This window comes from Vombatus ursinus, unplaced genomic scaffold, assembly GCF_900497805.2.
Source record: "Vombatus ursinus unplaced genomic scaffold, bare-nosed wombat genome assembly UNPS02014805.1, whole genome shotgun sequence".
Classification (NCBI taxonomy): Eukaryota; Metazoa; Chordata; class Mammalia; order Diprotodontia; family Vombatidae; genus Vombatus; species Vombatus ursinus.
In genome coordinates, this window is record NW_020954583.1 from 16,069,285 (window position 1) to 16,082,621 (window position 13,337).

At 33.6% G+C, this 13,337-nt stretch overlaps 1 protein-coding gene across 2 annotated transcripts in view; it reads right to left on the reverse strand.

Moving 5' to 3' along the window:
- The window catches only part of ROBO2 (roundabout guidance receptor 2), a 633,674-nt gene that overhangs the window by 151,725 nt on the left and 468,612 nt on the right, over positions 1 to 13,337 (reverse strand). For both annotated transcript variants that reach the window (XM_027874186.1, XM_027874188.1), the window contains exon 6: positions 11,450 to 11,461. In XM_027874186.1, the coding sequence (XP_027729987.1) occupies positions 11,450 to 11,461 (12 nt within the window). The remainder of the gene's footprint in view (positions 1 to 11,449; positions 11,462 to 13,337) is intronic.

Here is a 13,337-nt window from a genome sequence, read left to right on the forward strand (position 1 = left end):
GTGCCAGGTGCCATAAAATATTAAACACATATAGAAACAAGATGCTCATGCCTTACTATGTGGTGACAGCTTTTCCAGAGACAGAATCATTGTGAAAAATGAGAGTTGAAATCTCCAAACTCAAAAAGTGATATAAAATATTTATGAAACCTCTGGAAAATGTGATATAATTAATATAAAGTTTCTTACACAATGGCTACATGCCATATTTACCTAAGTTTAGGGGAAAAATAAATATAATACTGCCCATGATGACACAGCTAGTATACTGAACAGCACATTATACAATTTTTTAAGATGCCCTCTGTTTTCCTTCTGTACATCCAATGCATTATTAATGTTGATCCATCACTTCAATTCTCAAAATAAGTTGCACAAAAACATCCTTAGAGATGTTTTGAAATGTGAGGATAAAAATAACAAAAATTGACAAGTTGCTGCCTCTGAGCCAAGAAGATATCTCTTTGTGCACTGTACATATTTAAACGTACATGTAATTGACTAGATTAATGGATTGTTTTTCTAGTTTTCCTTCCAGAAACACAAATATAAAGGAAAAGAAAAGGATGGGAAGGACACTTTCTAGAAGTGCAATATAATCTAGGAAGTTTAGAATAGCTTGCATAAAGTAGAGAGAAAGCCTGTTTTGATGGCTAAGGAGGCAGCATAATATAATAGTTGAACTTGGAGACACAAGATCTGAGTTCAAATCCTAGTTCTGCCTGTGTGATCTTTGGCAATTTACTTATCTAAACATCAATTTCCTCATCTGTAAAATGAGGGTGCTTGACTAGATGATCTCTAAGTTCTTTTCCAACTCTGGATCTATGAATGGCTTCTTTGACATGAATTTCTGACATTTTGATATTAGATACATTGCCATATTGTTGCTGGCACTTTAATCAATAAACATTTATTGTGCCAAGCATTGTATCAAGCATTGGGGATGCAAAAAGAGGCAGGAGACAGTCCCTGCCTTCCAGGGGCTTACAACCAAATAGAGGAGACAGCAAACAGACAAACAAACAAACAAACTATATATGTATATGTGTATATACACACACACACACACACATATGTATACACACAAACACACACACAAGCTGTAATAATAAAAATAATTTAAAGAGGGAAGGCACTAGAGTCAAAATGGGTTGGGAAAGGCTTCTTGTAGAAAATGGGATTTAAGGTAGGAACGAAAGTAAGCCATGGAAGCCAGTAGGCAGATATGAGGAGAGAGAGCATTCCAGGCATGGGGAAAAGAGAAAATTCCCTGAACCAAAAAATGCAGTGTGCTTTCTGTGGAACAGAAAGGAAGCCAGTGTCACTGATTAAAAAGTACATGATGGGAAATAAGGTGTAAGATGATTGGAAACGTTTTTTAAAAGGAAGTTAAGTTATTATGGACTTTGAATGACAAATAGAGGATTTTGATTTTATCCTGGAGGCAAGAGGGAGTCCCTGGAGTTTAATGAGTTGGAGGGTGACATGTTTGGACTTGCACTTTAGCAAAATCACTTTAAGGGAGGATGGATTGAAATGTAATGAGCCTTAGGAAAGGCAGACTCTAAGAGGAGGCAATGGGATACATTTGAGAGATGTTGCAAAGGTGGTATTGATAGGCCTTGGCAAAAGTTTGGATTTGGAGAATGAGAGATAGCAAGGTATCCAGGTTTATTCCTAGCTTGCAAATATGAGGGACTGGGAGGATAGTGTTGCCTTCTACAGTAACAGGGAAGGTAGGAAAAGTGGAAGGTTTAAGGGGAAAGATAGTGAGTGCAGTTTCAGACATACTGAGTTTAAAATGTCTACTGGACATCTGCTTCAAGCAGTCTGAAAGGTAAGTGGAGATTCAAAATTGGAGATCAATAGAGAGCTTGAGGCAGGATAGGTATATTCGAGAATCATCAGCAAAGAGATGTAATGAAATTCGTGGGAGATGATGAGTTCATCAAGTGAAATAACATGGAGGGAGAAGAGTCCTCAGGACAGATTCCTGAGGGACACCTACAGTTAGAAGGTGTGATATGAAGGAGGATCCAGCAAACGAGAGAGAGAGGGAATGGTCAGAGAGATGTGAGGAAAACCAGGAAAATGACAATTTTATTCTTCTTTGTACATGTATGTGTGTATTACAGTTAAATGTACAGAATATATTTGATTCTTGTTGCTTGTCACTAAACTGGGGTCTCTATATGGCACCTCACTACAAATGGAATTTAATAAAACTAGGCTCTTTGAATCCAACTTAAAGCATTTATTCAATAAAGAGATGCAAGGGCCTCTAACTCAGCAATAAAATAGTTACAGAAAAAAAACAAAGTAGCTCCACTTCAACAAGACCTTATTTGGGAATATAAACTAGAACTTTTAATGTAGTTACAACTCTTACATGGTGTATTAAAAATGTATTCATGTAGATAAGGAATAAAAGTAATCACAATATATTTTAAAAGGATGAAGTTTTCTTAATTATAGACAAGTTAAGGTTTGAGATTTTATATATCAAATTTGTTTATTGTGTATTCATGGAAAAAAAAGAAAAAAAATTGAAAGTTTCCATTAAGTCATGCATCACTGGTTTGTCTTTGATGGTTTAGTCAATTTTCATCTGATATGCTCAGGTTTTATTTGTGATATTTGATGCAGTTGGTGCCTAGCATATGGTATGCAAGATGCAAAATAAAACAGGGCTCAGCTTTAGGAGCAAGGCAGCTGGTGGATTTGACAGTTCTGTTCCAAATTACTCATTGTGTTTTGAGTTGCTGCTAGGAAAAAAAAATGTGTTGCCCATCTCCAAAATAGATGTTCTTTTTTATTTATAAGCTGATGAAATACTTCCAATAGCAAATAAGACAGATGGGTTTAGGAAGCAAGATATTTATCCCTATTTATACTGTTTACTTCTGCTTTTTCCCTTATCAAGGGAAATGACTTTTCCAAATGAACAAATCGATATTCCAATAGTTTCAAGTAACTATGTTGTGTTTTTTTGTTTTGATTTTTGCACAAATAATGTTTACAGAACAGTAAAAAACCTCAATATTGAGGCAATACTGGAGAGGTTGAATCCTTCTTGGACAAAAGTGACAACAAGTTTTTGCAGTGCCTGAAGTCCATATGGAATTTAGATCAAAATGTTCTGAGATGTGAGAAGAAAAGAGAGGGATTCCAGAGATGGGCTCCCAAAAATAGAGTAGAAGACTGTGCCTGTTACCATTAAGATTTACATTTGCATTCTCTTAAATCAAAAATGGTTCTTTCAATCTTGGTGAGACCTCTAGTTAGCAAAGCATTTTTTAATCTACAGTATGCACAGAGAATGGAGATAGTTTTCTTAAATATAGTTTAAATCACAGTCATCTATGTTGATAAAACTCCTGGTTAAAGTAATGACTCTAAATGGGATTTCACTGAAGACAGGTTGGTTCCAAATGTAATAATTCATCTCCTAGGAGTATTAGAACAGATGACTGTGGAACAGTCCTACAGAATATGCACTGCTTTCCAATTTGGTTTTAAATTGTATTAAAGATATTGATGTTGGTATATAAATCTCTGGAATCAGATTTTCTTAGAGATAGACTATCCCTAAGTAGTCACCTAACATATTTCCTAGTCTGTCCATCTCAACAATGATCTAATTGATAAATAGTGGAATCACAGTAATTTTGTTTTTCTTTAAGAAGGCTCATTTTGTCATAAGCCATGTGACCCATTATAAGTGCAAGATGAAGAGTTATCATTTTACATGAAATACATGAAATTTTACATGAAATACATACATGAAATATGTATCTTCTGTTTTTAAGGCTTAATTTTGTAGTTTCTATAGCTATTTCTAAGTTCTATTACTTAATACATTAGCAAAATGAATCTGATAGGTAAAAAACTGTAATGTAAGTAGTAGCTGTATTGTACAATTGAAAATCTAAGTTCTCATAATGATTTCTGACATAAGCACTGACAATATATTCCTGGAGAAATCTAACAATCCTTTGCTTTAGTTAAGTATACCTTCCTAAAAATCTATCAGTGTATTTCATAAATCTAAAACCAATTAATTACAAAAGGCTATATTTTTTTCATTAAGAGGCATTTGTCCTTAATTACAAAATATGTAAATCCATTTGTTTACACTGGCAGGCTGAAAAGGTTTGAAAAAATTTTAACTGATGGAAAAAGTTGACGTAAAATATTATCTCATTACCTGTACTTCTTTTGATCATACAATAAAAATATCTCCAAATTACAATTAGAACTCAATTTTAAAGTTGTACATATTAAGTGAATGTAAAGTTAAAGCACACTTTTTCATATTTATGTTGCAGGATCATAAGTCATGTGAGACAGATTTATGAAATGCCTGGATTTCCCAGAATGAAATACAATGCATCAAAGTATTACTCTTTAATTCCAATCAATTAGCAATTTAAGAATTAATTTCAAATTCAATGGGTAAAAAATAAAATGAATTTAGAAATGTCATGCAGATTGTGAATCCTAAGTATACACTAGATTTTTTAAAATTGCTATGTACATACATACATAGATACATATATATACATATATGTTACAAGTTTTGACTATAATGGAAGTTGGTGACACAATTGTCTATGTTCTGGGAGCTTGTGACACTATAAATCAAACTGGCATGACAATAACTTTTCAGCATAACACATCTGCTATATAGAGAACTATACTTCAGACAGAATTTCTACCATCCATTTGAAAACTGGAGTTCTCATAATGAGTTTTGACAGATGCTGAGTCAGCATGTACTGGGGAGCATTATTCTTGTTTTAGACAAGTTGGCCTATTTTATTATATACATATTTTTGAGGTTAAATGGCATTTTATGTTTTCCAGTTACATGTGAAGATAGTTTTGAACATTCATTTTTATAAAATTTTGAGTTCCAAATTTTTGTCCTTCCGTCTTATACCCCCTCCCCAAGCAAAATGATATAGGTTATATATGTGTAATCATGTTAAACATATTTTCACATTAGTTATGTTCATTATATTTAGACCAATTTTTTTAGCTTTTAAATTTATTTTAAACTTAAATATAAAATAAGAAAAGAAAAAAACATTGTCATGTACACAGCAGAACATAAAAGAGGATTCAATATAAAGCAATACATTTTGATTTCAAGAAAACTTATATAATGAATAGTACACATTATTTTCAAAGATGTCCACCTTTTCTTTGCTTCCTTCTGTGTTTTCTTTTGTTCTCTGCTGTGCAGTTTTTACTTGATTTTTTTGTCCCGTCCTCTCCCCCTACTCCCAAAGGCTACAGTTAAGCATGGGTATACACACACACATATATACATATACATAGATATTCATAAACATACACATATGTACACATGTGTACTCAAACACACACATGAAAAAGACCATATTATGCTTATTTCCATTTGTCATCTGTTTCTCTGTAAGTTGATAGCATCTTACTTCAAAGGTCCAAGTCTTTCCATACTTTTCTATTTTTTTTTAATCAAACTTGGTTGTCTTGAATATATTTTTTTTAGGTTATATATGTGCAGTTATGCAAAACACTTCTATAGTAGACATGCTGTGAAAAATTAACTGTATTTCCCTTAATCCTATCCCACCCCCCATTTAGTCTATTCTTTCTTTTGACCCTGTCCCTCCTCAGAAGCATTTGCTTCTGATTACCCCCTTTCCCAATCTGCCCTCTCTATCATCCCCCTACTCTCTTGTCCCCTTCCCCCCCTATTTTCCTGTAGGGTAAGACAGATTTCCATACCCAATTAAGTGTGTATGTTATTCCCTCCTTAAGTCAAATCCTATGAGAATAAGATACACTCATTCCCTCTCACCTTCCCCTGTTTCCCCTCTACTGTAAGAGCCTTTTCTTTTCTGTTTTTTTTGTGAGATAATTTACCCCCTTCTACCTCTCCCTTTCTCCTTCTCCTAGTATAATCCTCTCTCACCCCTTAATTTTACTCTCCACATATGACCCCTTCATTTTCAACTTACCTGTGCTCTCTATCTATCTATCTGTATCTATATATACATACATATAATTTTTTCCCCTCCAACTACCTTAATACTGACGAAGGTCTCATGAGTTACAAATACCATCTTTCCATGCAGGAATATAAAGAGTTCAACCTTAGTAAGTCTTATGATTTTCTCTTTCCTGTTTACCTCTTCATGTTCCACTTGAGTCTTGTATTGGAAAATCAAATTTTCTATTCAGCTCTGGTCTTTTCATTAAGAATGCCTGAAAGTCCTCTATTTCATTGAATGACCATTTTTCCCCCTGCAGGATTATACTCAGTTTTTCTGGGAAGGTGATTCTTGGTTGTAATCCTTTCTCCTTTGCCCTCCAGAATATTATATTCCATGCCTTGTGGTCCCTTAATGTAGAAGCAGCTAAATCTTGTGTTATCCTGATTGTGTTTCTACAATACTTGAATTGTTTCTTTCTGGCTGCTTGTAATATTTTCTCCTTGACCTGGGAACTCTGGAATTTGGTTACAATATTCGTAGGAGTTTTCCTGTGGGGATCTCTTTCAGGAGGTGATCGGTGGATTCTTTCAATTTCTATTTTGCCCTCTGGTTCTAAAATATCAGGGCAGTTTTCCTGGATAATTTCTTGAGAGATGATGTCTACGCTCTTTTTTTTTTTTTTTTTGATCATGGCTTTCAGAGAGTCCAATAATTTTTAAATTCTCTCTCCTGGTTCTATTTTCCAGGTCAGTTGTTTTTCCAATGAGATATTTCACATTGTTTACTAATTTTTCATTCTTTTGGATTTGTGTTACAGTGTCTTGATTTCTCATAAAGTCACTAGCTTTCAATTGCTCTATTCTAATTTTTAAGGAAGTATTTTCTTCATTAATCTTTTGGACTTCCTTTTCCATTTGGCCAATTTTGTTATTAGGGCATTCTTCTCCTTGTTGCCTTTTTGGACCTCTTTTGCCATTTGGGTTAGGCTATCTTTTAAGGTGTTACTTTCTTCAGTATTTTTTTGGGTCTCCTTTAGCAAGCTGTTGACTTGTTTTACCTGATTTTCTTGCATCACTCTCAGTTTTTCCTCTACTTCTCTTACTTGCTTCTCAAAATCCCTTTTGACCTCTTCCAAGGCCTGGGACTGATTCATATTTTTTTGGGAGGCTTTGGATGTAGGAGCTTTGGCTTTGTTGTCTTCTTCTGATTGTATGTTTTGATCTTCTTTGTGACCAAAGTAAGACAATATAGTCTGACTCTTTTTGCGCTGCTTACTCATGATCCTGGTCAATTACTTGAGTTTTAAACTCTTTGTTAAGGTAAAAGTCTGCTTCCAATGTGGAGAATGTACTGTCCCAAGCTTCGGGGGTTTGTACAGCTGTTTTCAGAGGTACTTCTAGGGATCTGAAAATTTTCAATTCTTTCAAGGTGCTATGATAAGGGGCGAGGTGTTTTCTCTCCACTGTCACAACAAGCTCCACCACACCAGCACTCTTCTTCACCCCAGGACTGCCCCTCAGAACTGTAACCCAGATCCAAGCCCGGTAAAGCAAGAGATTCCTGCCTCAGCACTGGCAAAGAGATCCCCGCAATCCCCTTCTGATCAGCCACTTGATTCCCCCTCAGTCTGTGGGCCGGAAGCTCAGGAAACAGTTGCAGCCCCTGGCTGCGCTCCAGACTTGCGACTGAGACCTAGCTCCTCTCTCACCACAGTCACAGACTTTTCCCACTGACCTTCTAAGTTGTCTTTGGCGTTGCTGGGTTGAGAAGTCTGGAAACTGCCACAGCTGCCTGCGATTCAGTCCTCTGAGGCCTGCTCCAGGGACACTGCACCCACGCCGAACTGCGCTCCTCTCCCTGCCTGGCGTGATATACCTTTTTGATCAACCATCCAGGCTGTCTTTGGCTTGAAATTTGTTTCACTCTGTCTTTTTGTGGGTTCTGCTGCTTTAGAATTTGTTTAGAGCCATTTTTATAGGTATTTGGAGGGGTTTGGGGAGAGAGCTCAAGCAAGTCACTGCTTTCCCTCCACCATCTTGGCTCTGCCCCTCCCATATTTTTTCTAAATCTACCAGCTCATCATTTCCTACACAACAACAATATTCTGACCCAATCACATTCTATCTGGAAGGTTGTCTATGAGAGCTTTTCCCCAATTTTCTGCATTCCCTGTATTCTCGGCTACACAGGTTTTATTTATACAAAGACATTTTTAATTTGAAATAATCCAAATTATCCATTTTACACTTTATCTCTGCTCACACCTTATACTACAGTTTAAGGTCTGATATGACTGAATCTAGTTCCTTCACATCTTTTCCTCCTGGTTTCCTTGAAGTTCCTGACCCTCTCTGTTCTTCCAAATGAACTGTTATTATTTTTTCTGACTCAGTAAGATAATTTTTTAGTAATTCAATTGGGATGCTATTACATAAACATATTAATTATATTAAATTGTCATTTTTATTATATTGGTTTTTCCTACCCATGCACAATAAATATTACTTCAATTATTTAGATTTAATTTTGTATAAAAGGTGTTTTGTGTTTATATTCATATAGTTCCTGTGTCAGTTTTGGTAGGTATACTGTCATATTTTTTATACTGTCTAGTTATTTTATATGGTCTAAAACTATTGATCAATTGGTTGACAGTGTAGTTTCCCTATTTTTCTCTTTTGATTAAATCTGATTTAGTTTTAACTTTGTCTGAGATCGTGATTACTATCCCTGCTTTTGTACATAATAAATTGTACTCCTTACCTTTATTTTATATTTGTATCTCTCATTTTTCTAGCATTTCATGAAAGAACATAATGTTGAATACAAATTTTTATCTACTATCAGTTTCCATTTTGTAGGTAAATTCATCCCATTCACATTCTAAAATGAAATTACTTCTACATCTTCCTCAGTATACTTCTCACCCTATTTTTATCCCTCTTAACTACCCTACTTTGCTTCTATGTGCTATCTTACCCTCTCATTTCTTAATCTACCCCACCTCCACGAATCCCTCTCTTATCCTCTCCCACCCATCCCCTTACTCTCTTACTTCTTTTTGAATTTAGAAGACATTTACACATATAGATATATACATATATACATCTATATGTAATTATGTATGTATTATTCCCTCTTTAACCAATTCCTGATTAAGAGTAGAGTTCCAGAACTACCCGCTCTCCTCCTCCATCTAATTTCTCTATCAGTTTTTCCTCTTGCATCTCATTTGTATGAGATAATTACTCTTTTTACCTTTTCCTAGATCATTTTGCTTTTTAGAATCACATCATACTCCACTCTACCCCACTCCTTCTTTTGAACCACCCAATTACTAATGACAAGCTTAGATATACAGTTTACATTTCCACATATAAAGGCAAATAAATAGTGCAAACAGAACTAAGTACAAATATTGTAATGAAGTTTTTTTATGTTTAGATGCTTAAATATTAAATGATAGTTTTACAAGTTCTCAGTTCCAAAATAAAATTCTGACATTTATAAAGTTTTTTGAAATTTTTTATCATTCAATTAAGAAACTGGATTTTAAAATCACCCCCAACTTATAGCAGAAATAAACTGATATTTGAAAAAAATGTTTATTAGGTAAGGAAAAAAATAAACTGAAGAAGAGCATTTCTAACTCAGACATCCTGAGATGACTATTGAAATCATTTTCATGTGTAATATAAAATAAAGTACTATAATATTGTCATATTCTGTCCCAGTTTATACTACTTAACTGTTCATATTCTTTCTTAGACTTCTCATCTAGTCAGAATTTCCAGATGGAGATGTGGAAGATTACTTAAAATGGGCATCAATATGAGCGTATATGGCTCTTCTCTACTTTTAAGATCCAGTGCAAATGTTTGCTCCTCCATTTAACCCTCCTTGATTTCCCCAGACGAATGTAACTCTTCCCTCTTCAAATTTTCTTAGACAACAATGTCTGGACCTACTCATTATAATTTTCATATTCTATCTTGCATCATTCTTGATTTTGCAGATATCTTATTAAATTATAAGCCCTTAAAGGATAGAGATTATATTGTATTGTTTTTTTCATTTTTCTATGCTCAGTGCCTTGCATACAACAGATGTTTAATAAATCGCTGCTGAACTTAATTTAATACATTACACCTTAAGAATGGAGAGGGCTCAAGTTTTCTCACTTATAAAATGAAGAAAGTGGAGTAGAGTATAGGTAGTATAGTTTACACATCTAACATCCTAGGATTCTGACTGTGTAAATTCAAAAGACCAGTCTTTATGCATATTATACCTAAAATAAAACTGATTGACCCAAATGCTTTGGCAGCACACATGAATAACTTGGAAAAGTAACAGGTACGTTTCAAAAATATTAGGTCAATGTCTAAGAGATATGGGTGGGAGAAAAGCAAAATACCATTAAAAGCTGCATTAACTTTTGTAGGTAACTGAGGGGTTGTTTGATTCACTGAAGCAGTGATTTAGAATGTAGCTCTCTGGAGTATGCATTTATTTAAATAAATTAATATATTTCTTTGTAATATTATTTTTATTTTGACCTACTTAATGGATTGGCCATAATTATTCCAAAAGATTAAATGTAGATGGACAAAGAGTACAAAATAAATGGTATCACAATATCATCAAATGATTTTTTATCTTAATTTATTGTTCTCTGAGTTTTTATTCAGTTAATATTTATAAGGGAAAATTAAAGTATTACTTAATAGTTTAAACCTTTAGGATTCTATATTGTTACTAATTAACTATCAAAGAAATAACTAGTATAGGCTCTTTAGCTCTTAGTAGTGGAAGCCATTTGTTTGATGAGCAATTTGAAAAACATTAAAATGAATTTTTTGTGCCAAAAGTAACAGCTGTTGCAACAATCCTTCCTCACCTTATTTCAATTAAGTAACTATCTACATTAGCATGAAGGTAATGCTAATTTGATTGCTAAAGCATTTAACATACATTTATTTTAAAGCATGCAGACAATAAGCATATAGCAATAAAATTAAGACTCCCTCCCCCCATCAAAAAAAAAAAAAGCTGCGACTGAAAATAGTTAAAAATGAAGAGAGGAAGATAACTAATAAATTCCTTCATAAATCTTGAGCATATGTAATCTCTTTACAGGGTCCACTGATCATTGTGTTTTAGAGATACTTCATAGAAGAAAAGGGAAATCTATTATCTGTCTCTTTAAGAAAATTCAGTCACATACTTTTTTTGTGTACCCAAATAATTGCCTGTATGGCAAAAGCCACTACATATAGTTTATCCAAAGTGATAGTGATGAAAGGGTTAAAATAACTTTATTGATGGCCAAACCCTCATCTAATATGTTAACATTACATGGCTTGGTTGAACTAATATAGTTCATTCAGTCAAATATTGCTTGCATGATATATGAAGCACTGCATAAAGCCATGCTATATGGAAGAAGGATGGTTACTTACCAACAGGACGAGCTGTAGACATTACAATGGTGTGGTGAGAACATAAAAAAGAAATTAAAAAAAAGAAAATTGTCAGAATGCATGATGAATAATGTTACATTTAAGAATGGACAGTAGAGTGAATTTGAAACTTAGAAATTTAAGTGTGACCAGAGCTTTGGGTTATTTCTTTAAAAAAAATTAAAGTAACCTTTTTACTTTCAAAGAATAAATACATGAGATATTTCAGAAATGGTTGCAGTGAATCAAGTGGTAGGTATTTTGGATAAACTTATATGTGATGATCATTTACCACAATGAATGCCTCTTTAGAATGAAACTCTATTGTCCTACCAAAATGTTATGGTACTTGATGATAATATATATTCAAGTTAAAGACTACCAAAGGCCATGGTAATAAAAGAAGTCATCACTGTCTAATTTAAATACCATTTGGATTTTAAATATGGCTAGTCAGAAATGTTATGAGGGCTACAGAAAAGCCCATGACACTACTTTCACTTACTGATAACAGTATATCATTTTTCATTCACTGAAAAAACTGATGAAAATACAACGCAGGTTGAGATGATCATAGAGATTTTAATTCAATACCTTCCAAATTACTGGTTAGTTAAATTCTACCTTTGGGGAGTTGTGGCAAAAGAAAGATTGATAAGTTGATTCTTATTTCTACTAAGAATGACTGTAAAATGGCTACTGCAACAAATGATCCCATGATTATGCAATAAACTTTTTGCTTGAGAATGCTATTTACTAGGATACTGTTGCTATTATGAAAATACAAGGATGTTAAGAGAATCTCAATCTCAAGAAGTTTTAGAAAATTTAAATAAAATTTAAATGACTGGTCAATGAATCATCAGTTATAATTCTGTACAAACATTCCAAATATGTACTGGCATTATTTTTCTCTTTTGAAGAGAAAATAGATGTACCTAGAAACATTTATACTTTCAAAGTATATATACATTTTTTAAAATGTGAAAAAAACTAGCATACTATTAATGGTACCATGCAGAAGCTGAATCTACCTCAACATGTCACCAAAATGAATTATCTATTTATAGTATTGATATTGCTATAGTAAAATTTGGGAAGAGTTTTACTTCTGTTTGGATTTTCTTTTTTTATATTAGGCATGTATATAGATTTATAATATTTTATTTGATAGCATTTGCTATACATGGTATGGATTTCCAAATCACATGATAGTCTTCCCTATCTCTTCAGTGTGGATAACTAAAGCCAATTCCAGTAGCAGACTATAAATTCTGTATTTCGAAAGGTGTTTTGAAACACTGTTATAAATACACTCATGGACTATGGTGGGTGATTGATTTTAACAGAAGGGAAAACATTGAGGAGAAAAGATAGCTCTCACCCAATGTCCTTTTATTTATCTTTTCACTTCTCCTAAACACAAATGAAAATAACTACTATTGTGATATAAATAGCTGGTATGGGGTTATGAGATTTAGCAATGGGATTCCTCCATCTTTTTGCCAATGTATATGATGAATGTCAGTTCATGTCAGTTTTGATCCATTTATTTCCATGCTCTTTTCATTTTCATTTCACTCTGAATTTCAAACATTTTTGGTTCTCCAGTGTTTTATAAGCACTTGTATGCTCTGCACTACAATATCCCTTTGAAGGCAAAAAATAACAATTGAAAAGATAAAATTAGTTCTTTTTCACTTGAATTTAGACAAGATCTCAAAGCACAAGCATGATTCTGATGTTTATTAAGATGATAAACTAATTCTAAGAGAAATCAATCTACATACTGGAATGAGCCAATGGAAAGCACAATGGCTCTGGAATCAGAGGATATGCATTTGACTCCAACTTCTGATACTTACTACCCTTGTGACCTTGCACAAGT